Source organism: Crotalus tigris, unplaced genomic scaffold (genome assembly GCF_016545835.1).
Source record: "Crotalus tigris isolate CLP2741 ecotype Arizona unplaced genomic scaffold, ASM1654583v1 scf7180000023658.1318691, whole genome shotgun sequence".
Lineage (NCBI taxonomy): Eukaryota > Metazoa > Chordata > Lepidosauria > Squamata > Viperidae > Crotalus > Crotalus tigris.
Genome location: NW_024100104.1, coordinates 175699 through 190503, shown reverse-complemented (window position 1 = coordinate 190503; position 14805 = coordinate 175699). Strand labels below are relative to the sequence as shown.

The following is a 14805-nucleotide window of genomic DNA, read 5'->3' as shown; positions in this document are numbered from 1 at the left end:
TATTTAATTGCTACATTAACAGAATCCCGCAAGTAAAGAAGTACAAATCTCCCACTATGTCTTTTTACCACCTGATTAGTTAGGGCAGATTCTTTCTAAGTTTCTTTTTCCAGCCATTGCTCGGTTGTGGGCTCCTCCCCTTTTATCTGATCATTCTCTAGACAGCATCTCTTCTCTTGGCCATTCTCATATTCCACCTGAGTGCAGCTGGACTTAGAGTGACAGTTGCTGGGAGGGAGAGAGTACACAAGGGCATGCTGGTGGCCAATGAGCAGAATGCAAGCACAGTGTGGGTGGGGAAGAGCTGCCCAAGTAGCTTATAAACTTCCCTGCTAGCTTCCCCATTGACTTCTTTTGTGGAAGGTCAGCAAAGAAGGTCGCAAATTGCAATCCCGTGACCATGGGATGCTACAATTGTCATAAGTACAAGCTGGTTGCCAAGCATCCAGATAGTGATCATATGACTGTGGAATATTAAGGTCACTGGAATTTCAAGAATCAATTGTAAACCCTCACTAGAGTTCAGCACTGTTGTAATTTTGAACTGTTATGGAATCAATAGTTGTTATGCGAGGACCGTTGGAGCCAATTTTTCTTGTTTAATTGTTCCACAGGAATTTATTCGAGAGGGTTGTTTGTACAAACTTACCAAAAAGGGCTTACAGCAAAGGATGTTCTTTCTGGTGAGTTGATATCTTTGCTCAAGGCTGTCACAAAATACAACTTTATTCAGAGGTTGTTTTTAAAAGACAAAAATGTTTGACAAACAAAAATGCCTGCCTCAGTTTTCAGATACATTGCTGTATACAAGTAAAGGCGTAACAGGGACCAATCAGTTCAAAATACGAGGACATCTTCCTCTGCATGGGATGCTGGTGAGTAGCTCTTCATACAGCTGCCAAACATTACGATAGTATGATCTCTCTCCTCTTAATTTATACTTTTTCATTATAGTTAACTGTTAAACTATTATGTTTAACTATTAAGTTATTTGTAAAAATAACAAAGGTGGGATAGAAACAAATGAGATAAATAAATAAATAATCATTGCCAATTGGATATTCCTGGTGGCTCTGGAATTTTTTTTAAATGTTCTTATAATTTTTGTATGAAATAGAAGAGCAAACTTTGTCAGTTTTCTGGTGTCAGAACAATTAAGAAACTAAGGATGAACTTATCATTATGCTGTTCTTTGTACACCTACGTGGATGTTGCAATTTCTGTTACTCCCACACCTGGACATTGCATGCTCTTTTACTTTCCAATGAAACTTTTTTTCTGTGTTTATGTTTAATTTCCAGCTGATAGTTCTGGATCCTCCGGTAAGTAATAAGCAAGACAAATAGGACTGCTATGTTTAGATCTATTAAAGTGGCAATGTAATTGTAGCTACTAGTTTTACCCTCTAGAACAGAGGTCTCAAACTTTGGGCAACAGGCCAAGTATGTCATTCAGTTCAGTCATTCATGAACTCATACAACAGGGGAGACAGAAGTAGGGCAACAGCTTATAAATCTTCCCTTAGGTTAACGAAGGAGCATACTGTACATGAGACTCATATTCACAGCTCTGGGGAGGCCAGGCAAAGGAATGACAGCCTGGGACTGGCTGTAGTAGGAGCAAGAAGGGAAGGCGCTTTTGCTGCTCCTCAATTCAAAAGCCAGATGTCTCTTATCCAGAATGAATGTCAACCACCTGTCATGATTGCTCTTGTGTACCTTTAAATCTCCTACTCTTCCTGGATAACCCTAACCTCAGTTGCTTAGGAATGTGTAGTTTTGTAATTCTCTGCAGCTGTGTTTTTGATGCTGCTTAGAGGCTTTTGTATTAATGTAGGAAAATGTTTCCTTATTGTGGATGTCAGGCTAATGAAGTATGTCAGTCGTCATGAAGCCCCATGATGATAAAAGTTTGTGTCAGCCTTACTAGATAGACCAGACAGGAAACAAAACCAGATGAGCTAATTCTACTTTATTATAAAGAGACATTAACAGAAACTTGCAGGTCTGAAAGTGCTTCTCTTCCCCATTCACTTTTCAGCCCAAAAAACTAGGGAAGGTCTCTTCTAAGCCTCTTGCCCCACTCACACTCCTTCTGTGAGCTAAGCTGCCCTTTACCTGACCGGTCCTTTGTATCTTGTTACCCTGTCTCCCAAGATCATTCCCTCCTAAAGTTACAGTTTGAGACCCTCAGTTAGAAGGTAAATAGCCATTAAATTAACAGCGCTTTTAAAAAATAGCTGATGAATAGATTGTCACAATTTTCATGCCATTTCTTTTAATTCAGAACACATGGCATTGTACATTGAGTGACCAGGCATGTTTCTGTTGTTACAGGTGGAAGAGAGTGAAAATGAATGGTCTGTCCCTCATTGCTTCACAATCTATTCAGCTCAAAAAACTGTAGTAGTGGCAGCAAGGTAAGAAGCTGCTCAGTAGATCGTTGGTGCCAAGGAAGTGATATGTATGTTAATAGTTCCAAATGAATATGGATGCATGCACAGAGAATACAGGCATACCATCCCAACTCTGTTCCAGATTATGTAAAGAAGACTCAGATTTCATGCTTCTCCAAGTTATGGCAGAGTGGATGCATTGAGACAAAGTTTCTACCTGGAGGAACATCCAGAGAAATAAATTGCATCCCGCACCCTAAATTTTGATATTTGCTAATATGATTGTTGTTCCTTCTCTTCCTTTTGTTACCTCAGATTTCAGAAGAATTGGAAAAAATATTGAGATGTGTGGTTGTGTTTCAAAGTAAAATTTTTAATAATTATATTTGAATGTAAAATGTTTATGGCAAGATTCTGGAGTAGTCAGGATTTTAGTATTGATTCCAGACCTTTCTATTACAGTATTCTTTCCTTTCTATGAAAAGGGCGGAAAGTATATTTATATATTGGATAAGCAGTGTTTCTTTTAAATGCAAAATACATTACAATTTATCTATCAACACATGATGCTTAATGTTTTATCTGTGCTGCTCAGCACTCATCTGGAAATGGGAAAATGGTTGGAGGACTTGAATATGGCAATTGAAATGGCCAAGAAAACTGTTGAGAAATCGGGCATGTTCCTTGAAAATTCTCTATCCAACCGTTCTAACAGTAAGTACCATGTTTGTGATTTATGATAGTACACTGTGCCTGCTTTCTTAGGACAGCAATAATATGACTACAGTAATAACAACTAAAAGGTTTTTGGCTAAATAAACTATACCCTCTCAGATGCTCCTAATAATGTTAGTCTTGGCAAATAAGAACTTCCAATTGTTAAATATTAGTAATGAATTTTGTGGTACGTGATCTTTTTTCTCCATTATTTATATTAAAGGTAGCTCTGAACCCAGTTTTACAGTAGCTACAAAACAGATTTTTGAGAGTTGTATACTCCTGACTGACTTATTTTATTGTTATGAGATCCCATATGATATCTCAAGAACTATAGCATTGTTATGCGATTTTTTTGTATACTTTCCTCACTGAAAATCTGATCCAGCCAGGTTGGTTACAAATTTGTGACTTCCTCTATAATAATGGTAAATTATTATCAGTTCCAAAACATTCTGGATTGCACAGGTCATGGATGCTAGAAACAGTTAACTGATGGATGACATCTTTGAGAGACCTTCTTAAGAGATTCTCATCACTATCATTATCCATGTACCACAGTCTCTTAAATGTTTGCTCCCTTCTCCTTCAGGATCCTCAGATGAGGTTTCTCTAGAGCAGGAGTCCGAAGAGGACATTCATTCTTCTCGTAGCTCCCTGGACAGGCAGAGCCACCACCGTGCCAACACTACCATACATGTTTGCTGGTACCGCAATACCAGTGTCTCCATGACTGATCACAGTGTGGCTGTCGAGGTACCCAGCAGCAGTTCATGCATCACTTTCACTTACCATTCTTTTTGGTTGCTGGTTTTTCTAACTCTATACATGCATTTGCTTCTAACCTTTCATCCTCTTCATTGCCTTCAGTAATTTCAGTAGCCATATGAAAAAAAATTAAATTGCAATAAGATTTTTGTGGTGTGTATACCTCTGCATGTTCCATTACAAAGTAGAGCTTTGAGGGCAGATTTTAAAACGAAAACAAAATGAGGAAAGCAGGTAAAGTCTGGCCTCTGGAATTTTTTCCAACTCTTTAATAGTGACTTTATTCTGAGTCATTTCTCCAAGACGAAGGAGCCTTATATTGGAACAATCAATAACATTGAGGTTGCTGCTCAACTGTCTCTCCTATGAGAGGAATTTGGGGAGATTTTCTTTGTACGCTCCAGCCTGATCTTCCCCATTTTTAATTATGTCCTTTCTTAGAGTGTGATTTCTCCCCCTAGATTAAATTTCTTCTCATTGTGTTCAGCTTCCAGGGAGTTATGGAACTGGCAGGCAGACATACTCCTGAGCTCTCTCACATAAATGTCCCTCTACCATTACATTTAATTGAAAAGAATTAAAAAAAGCATTTCCACTATTTATAATCTCTTGATCTATGGACAAATCTAGATTTGCAGAATGTCCTATTCTCATAAAATGTCCCCCAGCAAATGTTATTGGAAAGGAGTGATCTGTGCTTCAAGATATCATATATGCACAGCATTTTAAGAGTTATAAAACTATAATCTGTCATTACTTCTTTTTAAGACATAACAAACATATTCAACTCTTCTGACAGAGCCCCTGCTGTCTCTCTTTATAGTTCCTTCTTTTTGGTACATCCTTTTTCATAGAATGTCTAAGGGAAATAGTACAATCTGGAGGAGTTTCCTGCTGGAGAAAGGAAGCTCTTTCATGGAACAAACTCAGAATGGAAAACAAAACAGTCTTCTACAGCCCTTCCTCTCAGATACTGATGAAAGGGAAAGGAATATCTATATATACCTTAGTTTTCAATAAAAGATATGTGAATGCAGTAGTATACACAAAAGTAGATTCTGGGATAGGATGTCCAGACTTAGGTTGTTTGTATACAACTTTGTGTTGGCTTTGTAATTTTAGTTACAAAGATTTACAACTACAATGGATTTGATAATTGATTGACAACATTCACTCAAGAAATATAGGAATATAAATAGCAATGAATGTAGATCAGTGTTTTCAACCATGGAAACTTTAAAGTCTGTGGACTTCAATTCCCAGAATTCCTCAGCCAGCATGAACAAATAATCATTTAGCCTTCCCTGCCCACTGTGAAAGAAATCAGCTTTCTGACTGTGGAACCATAAATGTACTGTCATGTTCACTCACTAATTCTAACTAACATTTTGCTTTGGTAAATGCATTAATCTTCTTTTCTCATTAAAGCCTTATGACCTCTTTGCACCGCTGATTTTAAGACTCATCATTCATGAGCCTCACACATCTTCAAATCATTTATTTTTACTTTTTATCTTTCATGCTATTTTAATGATTTTTCAGATACCACCCTTATTCTAATTTTTTTCTTCCCTTTTCTGCCTTGCACCTCCTTCCTCTGCTCAGTTTGCTGCTCTGTTGCTGTTTCTCCAGAGCTTCCTCCTCGCTATTTACTGGGCCAGACTCATCGGCCTAACACAATCACCCATGTTTGCTGGTATCGGAACCAGAGCCTATCCCTGTCTGATTATCTATGCATGATTCAGGTAAACTGCTTTTTTCGGTCTTAACAGGCAGGTATATTTTTACACCACCACTATTCACTCACTCTCTGAAATACTCTTCTAGTATGCATCAATAAAAGATCTAGCATATTGAGCCAATGGTAAGAAATCATTTGTTTTGTGAAAACCAGAACAATCTGTTTTGTTGATTATATGCACATTTACACACTTGCTCAGATGCCAGGCCATTTTTTTATTCTTTTCCTGCAGCCCTCCAGATGTTAAATTACATCTGCCACCAGTAGAGTACATTAGGTGCTGGCAGCTCTATTTCACCAATGCCAGATTCTAGAAAACTGCTTTATACTGTAATTTTGTTCCTAACAAACTAGTCTTCTTTTCCAATAGTGCTTTGGGGAGTGGTGCAAATTACTCTGCATAGCTTTGTCTTCTACTTCTTTTACTCTGTGTTTTCCCCCCAATCTATTTACCATATTGTCTCCTTACCCAGATTCTGTTTAATTCTTTGCATGATGTGAGAACTAAGCGACTGAGGGAGAAAGATTTAACTGGAGAAACTAGGGTTGGAGATGGTTTGAATAAATTCAGTGGTGATTACTTTATTGGGATTGTCATTGGTTATTATTCTATCCTGGCTAAGGAGGAAGTTCAGAATAGATCTATGTATTGGGGAGGTATTCATATATACACTTTTTAATATGAATATTAAAAAATTATAGTAATATACCTTAGAGCAATCTTTCCCAACTTGATTCCCCCCAGTTATGCTTGAGGGATTCTGAGAGTTCTGAGAATTCTGAGAGTTCTAGTTCAGTACATCCATAAGAATGAAGTTGGGAAAGGCAGACTTAGTCTTTTTTGTCATTCTTCAAAATTAGACTTAAGTCTGAGCAGTGTGGTGGCCTTGTGGTGAAGACACTCTCCGCCCACTCAGAAGATTGAGAGTTCAATACTAGATAGTGGAAAATGTTTCTCGCTCAGGACTCAAAAAAAAAAAAAAAGTATCTGCTGGAAACTCCACATAGGTGTCAAGAAGGGCATCTGGTCAGTAAATACTCAGCTCCATTCAGTCACCCTGACAGTATCCTAAATTAAGAGATTATAGGGTCGTAAAAAGACAAAAAACTTAGAATCAATCAACTTTGTACCTTTTATGCATTTCTCCCTTCAAATATCTCACTTTCAGCATTAGAAGCTAATAGATGTAAGCAGGAAAGAAGCAGCCTTGTGAATGAAGAAACTGGTGATACAAAAATCAGCTGTTCACAATGAATGTTATGTAACATTTCTCAGCCTAAGAGAATCAGGTCTCAAGAATAGCAATTTGTTTTTAAACTACTATAAGCAACAGCAACAGACTTTTGCTGTGGTATCTCATAATATTATTTCTCCTCCTTTATAGAACCAGCTATCAGGGTATCTGCTGAGGAAGTTCAAAAATAGTAATGGTTGGCAGAAGCTATGGGTTGTTTTTACAAATTTCTGTCTGTTCTTTTACAAAACACACCAGGTAAGATAAAAGTTGCATATTTTCAAGATGAAAATATACTGGAATACTAGAGAGAGGACTTGGTTACCCATATAGCATAATGATCACCCGTGAATGCACATAGTTCTGTGCCTTTATGGGTAATCATTATAGATCTGTAAACAATTTTGCATGCCTGCAGTTTTTGATAAGCAATTGTGATCTATATGCCATTTAAGAGTACTCATTCAATCACTAACTCAATTTCCTAGCCATCTGAAGTGTTTTTATGATCAACCACTTTCTTTACTTCCTCCAGAGTAAATTTTATTTATTTAATTGTGGCTCTGGGCAGTGCACAAAGGATTAAAACCAGCAGCCAAACATAATGTGTCAAAAGGAAAATACTAATGTTATGCTGCATTGCATTATTACAAGAATTAGGTTCTTGGGTAGGGGATCTTCATGTGTATGAATGCCAACACCAGCTAAAGAACTGGCAGTTATGATTGAACATGTTTGTATTTATAATAATAATAAGCACTGCCACTTAACTCCCTAAACTTAACAATTGTTGTTAAGAAAGTTGAAAAAATCTGAATGATGGAAACAGCTGAATACAAGAGAAACATTGATAACCACACCAAAAATATTGGACATTGACAAAATTTCCATCTGTCTACTACAGAAGACAAATACTGTTTGGATCTGTGCATATACTACAGCTATCTGTTAAAACATCCTAGGTTCTTGGGAAGAACACGATGTGTCTGAAGGCCAATAGCAGCTAAAAATTGGAAGTGTGACTTCACATTGTCATGAACAGAGAATAATAATGCCAAACAACCTGTGCCTATCCTGGGTCCTCAGGGTGGACTTCATAGGGAGATAAAAATATGAAATCCTGTCTAAACATCTGGATGATTATGCGACCAACCATAATAGTTGCCGGTATCTAAAAAGATTCCAAGAGCAGAGCAACCAGTTGATTTTATTTCATTCAGTTCAATTTCTATGCTGCCCATAATGATTCTGCAGGGAATGGCAAATATTTGCACAAAAGGTTGCCTTTGTAATTTAGTCCTTTTTTGGAGTTGTGAAAGTTGTGTAGTTTTACCATGTGAAATATCCAACCACAAACATTGGTGTAAAAGTTTCAGTCTCCATGGCTATTTCTTAGACTATAACCCCATGAATAATGAAGTATTCTTATATATGGATATGTTTTTTAATATAACTAGTGATTGTTAATTTTTATTGCCTCAGAGTTTAATATATACATGTTAGACCTATTCAAAGAACTGGAATTTCCAACTTAATTAGACTGGTCTTTCCAGATATGGTACAAAACTCATGATCACAATAGTTTGCTCAGTTTTTGTATGGCTGTGTTTTTCTCCCACCTGCCTTTCCAGTAATATAGCCCAGATAAGCCATGTGGCCTTCCAAATATTGCTCACATCTGATTAGAATCAGCTTCTAGCAGCTTGGCCAATGGTGAGGTATGGCAATTATCACTGTGGAATCACACATTATCTCATGATTTAGAATGATGGCAATCTGCTGGCTAATTTTATATTTTGTGGATTTTTTTCCCATGGACTAACTTGGTCTGTAGTTAGAGATTGAGATACACCTTTCATATGCATTCTTTAAATGATGTGGTATTATTTTATTTATAACTTTATAAATAATTGTGTTTGTAAAGAATAGCATAGAATTGCCTAAACAAACAAATAAATAAATAAATAATTTCCAGGATGATTATCCACTGGCAAGTTTACCACTTATTGGTTACACAATCAACATGCCCACAGAGGCAGATGGCATTCAGAAAGATTATGTCTTCAAACTGCAGTTTAAATCTCATGTCTACTTCTTCAGGGCAGAGAGCAAGTATACCTTTGAAAGGTAAGTATGTACCTTAATCAAAATCTATTCGAGGAACTGATTATCCCAAGTTGTTACTTTAGGGGTACTTGTATATTGGCCTGGTAATCCAATAAGAAATACACTTGTCTTTAAGAAATGGAGTCCTGCTTTATGCACCCATTTTGATAATCGCTGAAAAGAAATATATAATAGATGCTAGATTCTGCTGGGGCAAAATTGGCCTGAATCCATAGAAGAACTTTTCTACGGAGAGGTAGAAAGTGAACAAATGCATATTGTCAAAACACATAGGAGCAGCTATTTAATGCCCGATCAGCCTATAATAGGCTGGTCTCATTCATCCATGGACTGGCTGGATACTCGGCTGACCTTTATGTATCACTGACATATGGTAGGGTATTTGGGCGGTATTCCTTTCAGGTCAGTAAATGAATGAAAGAAAATGAAAACAATTTTTGCTATGTTTAGAATAGAGGCAGATAAATGTATAACCCCATGATTCTTATTCATTATTAAAAAAATACTTTCCTCAGTTGATCTAAGTAGTTAAGCTGTATAAACATCCAGATTCAAAGGGCAAAATGTATTACAGAGCTCTTACGGATATGCATGTAGACCTGCTAGGAACATATTAAGCTATGCATGACTTTCCCCAAAAATACATATCAATTCTAGAGAATAGCTGTGAAAGCCCAATAAAAAAACAGTCATTTTACAGTGTTCCCCACAGGCTCTACCTGCACATCCATAAGTGCTCAAGTCTTTCTTTTCTTTTAAAATTTGGATCTCTGTAAAAAGATCTCTGTTAGATATGTCATCTAATCTCTGTTAAAAAAAAATTCCCCTCATCAAATTTGATGGATCATTTGATATAAACAGACAATGGTGTAGTTTCATTAATGAGTAATATATTTATTCAGTGCTATCTTTACTTTCTGGTAATATGTAATATTTATTATAATTTATTACAATCTATGACAGTGGTTCTCAACCTGTGGGTCGGGACCCCATTTGGGGTCGAACGACCATTTCACGGGGGTCGCCAAACAACGCAGTCCACCATTTTTTCCCCCTTTTCCTTAGCTGTGCTACTCTGTTTTATTCTATTGGCTTTTGAAAGCCAATAGAATAGACTCTCTTGAATAGAGTCTAATTCTATTGGCTTTCAAAAGCAATAGGAATTGTCCAGGCTGTCTCTGCCCTGCTGAGCCTGCCAAAAGTCCCATTCTGCAAACGGTGCTGCACCAGTTGAGTAGTCCTCGACTTACAACCGGTTGAGTAGTCCTCGACTTACGACCGGTTGGGGGTCGCAGCATTAAAAAGGTTGAGAACCACTGGTCTATGACCAACATACTGTATATACATAAATGCATATATATTTATGTATTGTATATGTACATAAAATTCTACATTATTGATAACAATTAAAATAGTAAAAAAGAAAAAGGTGGGGGAGGGTAAAATATTGAAAATATCAAATAAGTGCAATTTTCTTGAACAATATGTGCTGGGTGATATGAAATCATAACAGCACGGAGAGCCAGTACAAAAATTAGATTAGTTTTAAAAAATATTCTCTATGTAGTATTCTCCAAATATTCTCCATTGTGGAACTTCTTTTTAATATGATGTAATATGCATTTTACAATGAGGTAAGTAGCTATTGTTAATCTCTTGTTCATAAAGAATATCGCCATTAATATTCATCCTAGTATTCTCTATTATGCTCTGCCCCTAGAAGTGAGCAGCTGTAATACTACAGTTGCTGTTCTTTTCAGTAAGGCAGTAAAAAGGGAAACTAAGATGATACGAAACCAACTATGAAAAGCTACTACATAGATCAAGAGTCAAAACCTCATGATCTTCAAATGCTAGTTAAACCGTTGGATGTTGCTTTTCTCTTCAGGTGGGTGGAAGTAATAAAGAGAGCCACAGGTTCTCCTGGAAGATCCAGCCTTCTGACCACAAAGGATGAAAAGGAAAGTAACACAAACTGAAAAAAGGTAGAGCTGGCTCTCTGTTGTAAATTATATGCAACAATCTGGTGGAAGACAGGAGTCTGACTTTGGCAACAATCAAAGGAGAAGACTTCTGTTATTTACTGTAGACCGTGATCAATTTTACTGTAGTATGAAACATGGACTAAACTCCCACTGGACTCAAATCCAAAGAGAAAACATGGGTGCTGGATTTATATATGGCTCAATGTTATTGTTTCTATTTATAAGAACAGAATAATTGGAAGTGTTTGGTTGGTTGGAAATCTTGTGATTTTAAATTGATTTCCTAAAACTCTTGAATAGTTTGTATTTAGTAATAATCTTTGTGCAACATGCACACCAGATAGGCACCCCCATCTTGCAAGCCATCGTTACATTGTTTATATGGTATTTCAACTTGCAGTAAAATGGAGAGTTCTGAAAATTGCCAGCAACATAAATTTTCATTTTGCAAAACTGATATGATGCTTTTCTTTTTGTAGAGGAAGTAAGCGAATTGACTGGAAATTTTGCTCAGAGCGTGCAGTTAATTCTGATACAAAGGAAATCATGTCTGTAGCACTGCAGTTAATATTTTGAGTTCCCTATGTCTGGATATTGTTCTCACTGGTTTCCTATACCTTTGTGTTTCTCATGCCTTTTGAATAATATTGCTCTATTTTCTTTCTCTCCGAGTTATAAATATGGACACAACCTGGTGGAATAGAAAAGTCAGTTTAAAAAAACAGCCTGTTCCCTTTGCAGCAGAAATAAATATCTGCCAGTTCATGTCTGAACAAAATCAATCAATTTAAAAAAATAAATTTGAAGCTGGGTGTTTGACCATTAATTATGGAAAAATAATAAGGTACTAATGAATTTGTATTCAAAGGAATACATAAATGCCAAGGATTTACAATGTAAAACTGGAACAGGCATAACTTCAAATGTACGGTATATATTCTGTTATTATGATGGTTCATCTAATTTAGATACACAGGTACAAGTCAGAAATAACAGATATCCCATTCACAGTTGTCTCCTGTAACTTAGTGAAGTTCTCCTATGCCATGAAGTCAAAGTTGATGTGTCTGTCTATACGGTATATTTCAAGGAAGATGAAAAAACTACCCTGGCAAGAAGGCTCCATGCCATGGTAGCGCAGTGGTTAGAGTGCAGTACTGCAGGCTAACTCGCTGCTCACTCCAGTTCGATTCTGAATGGCTCAAGGTTGACTCAGCCTTCCATCTTTCCAAGGTCGGTAAAATGAGGACCCAGGTTGTTGGGGAAAATATGATGACTCTGTAAACTGCTTAGAAAGGTCTGTAAATCACAATGAAGCAGTATATAAGTCTAAGTGTTATTGCTATTGCTATTCTTACATGGCACAGAGCCTCATATTGTCTTTGGGTAGCAGTGGAAAGTAGCTGTAGAGGGCTGGTGTTAATACACCTCTATTTCTGTTAGATTGAGCAACAGTGTGGTGATGGGTGATGTACTGTAGGGGAAACAGTGTGGGGTGAAATGTTATCTTAAATTTTGTATTTTGGTATGTGAGAGGCTGAAAATAAGACGACAAAAATTCTGATTCAGTTCATTACTCATGGAATTGATTCAAAAACTATATAAAATTAGGGTTTCTTTCCTACGAAGGGCAAAGGGAAAATTCTGAAATCTTTCTTGATGAAGAGCAAATTCCTAAAGATGGCTATTCATTGTATCTTCTGTCTTTATTTATTAGTCTGTTCTGGGAAATAAACTATTATAGATCTCTTAAATGTGTTTCACTTGTAATCAATCATGCATAAACTGGGCTTTTTAATGGTTGATAGGATTTCATGAATAACACGTGGCAACAGCAACTCCTTTGGGGGGGCAGAGGTTGTTGGATTTTTATTTATTAAGAAAACTCATCAAAGTATATTAGCTCTTTCAAATTCACCATATACCCTAGTAAGTTTTAACAAGGATTTACTGCTAGACAAGATCAGGTCTTCTTCTCTCCCTGCTCTTTATCCTAACCATTCAATAGATTCAGATTAAAAAGACATAACTTTTTTTCCTGTGTTTGTGAATATCTGATCCTAAGGTTTTTCTAACTGCATATATGCTTGCAAGCTATGAAACTGCTTTAACATGCATGTGCACCTTGGTGTTTAAAATTATGCTACTTTCTGTACGTCCCTTTAAAGATAAGGGTAAAAATGCATTGTTTTCCCTCTGCCCTCATTGACACCTGAGCTATTATCTGCAATGAATAGAAAAATGTCTATGGCACAGCCTCTTCTTGACTCTGGCAGAATTTTGCAGATTTTCCATGTCGGATGCTCCCTCCCCCCAAGAAAAAAATAAAACCAGTCATGTAATAATATCCAATCCTTTTTGAGTCTCTTTAAATATCATTTGCTTTATGTTGCTAATAGGGTTACAACATATAGTTGTCTATAAAATCAGATGACTAATTCTTCTCACTTACCTAAGATCAAGCTTTACCTCAGACTAAAAAAAAAATAACCTAAGGAAAGTGTACATTAATTAGCATCAACTTGAAACCCTGCATTCATTCCATCAAACAATACCAGTTATCTTTGACTGGGGAGACCTAGATTCAAGTCTACCCCATGGCATGGAAGTTCAGTGGGTGACAGATCACTAACATTCAGCCCAAACTACCATATTGGATTGTTTGTGGAAAAATTAGATGAGCAGGTACTTATCTTGAGCTTCTGGAAGAAAAGCAAAACGTAAATCTAATGAATAAAGAAGCAAAGTCAAAACTTGTTTTACAAGTTAATTTTATTGGAAGTGGCAGATCCCTTTTGCTGCTTATTTGAATAGCAATAATTATTACTTTGAGTATTGGAGTCAATTTGGGAAGATTTTGGCAATACCGTGTGGATTAGCATAAAGTACCTTTTATGAACAGCACAAAGTAGCAGCTTCTGTTCTCCATTAGTATACTTTTATATGTTGTGTAAATAATTCGGAGAAATAATGGTAAAGAAATTGGATTCATATTCTGAATCCCAGATATTTCTTAAGAGCATTATGTTCCAGCATAATCTGCATATTACCAACCAACCATTTTTCAGGGAGAATAAACAGAACTGGAAGATCTACCTCCACCCACAACTGTAATTATTAGGCAGTAACGTCTTTCTCAAGTCATCCAGGGCACTATCAGATGTTACAGAATTAGAAAATGATACTTGAAGACCTCCCACTTCCATTTTTAATACTGCTATAGATCTGCTAACTTCCTACTTAAGAGTTTCAAATTGCTTAGAAAACGATAGGATACCTCCTAAAACTATTCAGGTCCAACACAGAGTAAACAGTTAAAGAGACAGAACAAAGAACACATTTCAGGAACATCACCTAGAATATTCTTCACTGGTTGGCACCACACTTTATTTCAGTTTAACAGAAAATTTTAGCCACATTTCACAAACAAAGCTCTAAATGTGTAGAAACTTTGGAAGGACTCTGTTTCTCTAACTTGTGGGAGTAGTTGATGTCTCTCCTCTTTAGTAAGTCCATAATACTTTGCTTGTCAAAATTACTGAATCAGATATGAATTGACAGTAACGAATACTGTATAGCAGCAAAAGGCCTTGCCACACTAGAAGCATTTCTGCTTTGAGCTATTGTCACTGAAACGTGGCCAAGGGCAGATTACAGCAGCAGACAAGCCTGCCTCACAAAAGGGGCAAGCAGACTGAGGAGGAAAATATAACCTGTATAATTAAATTGAGAAAGTCTAAAGAAGATTCTCTTGAGCAGTGTTTCCCAAACTTGACAATTTTAAGGCATGTGGACTTCAACTCCCAGAATTCCACAGCTTCTGGGAGTTGAAGTCCA

At 36.7% G+C, this 14805-nt stretch overlaps 1 protein-coding gene across 2 annotated transcripts in view; it reads left to right on the top strand.

The window, feature by feature from the left end:
• Positions 1-14262, top strand: part of FARP2 (FERM, ARH/RhoGEF and pleckstrin domain protein 2) — a 68716-nt gene extending 54454 nt beyond the window's left edge. The window contains exons 20-27 of one of the 2 annotated variants that reach the window (XM_039320597.1): positions 615-683; positions 786-875; positions 2337-2419; positions 2991-3109; positions 3705-3868; positions 7007-7114; positions 8832-8983; positions 10872-14262. In XM_039320597.1, coding sequence (XP_039176531.1) covers positions 615-683; positions 786-875; positions 2337-2419; positions 2991-3109; positions 3705-3868; positions 7007-7114; positions 8832-8983; positions 10872-10962 — 876 coding nt within the window. In that variant the 3' untranslated portion in view covers positions 10963-14262. Of the gene's footprint in view, positions 1-614; positions 684-785; positions 876-2336; positions 2420-2990; positions 3110-3704; positions 3869-5485; positions 5626-7006; positions 7115-8831; positions 8984-10871 lie in introns of those variants that run through there. The other variant, XM_039320598.1, reaches the window with a different exon arrangement.
• The last annotated feature ends 543 nt before the right edge of the window (positions 14263-14805 follow it).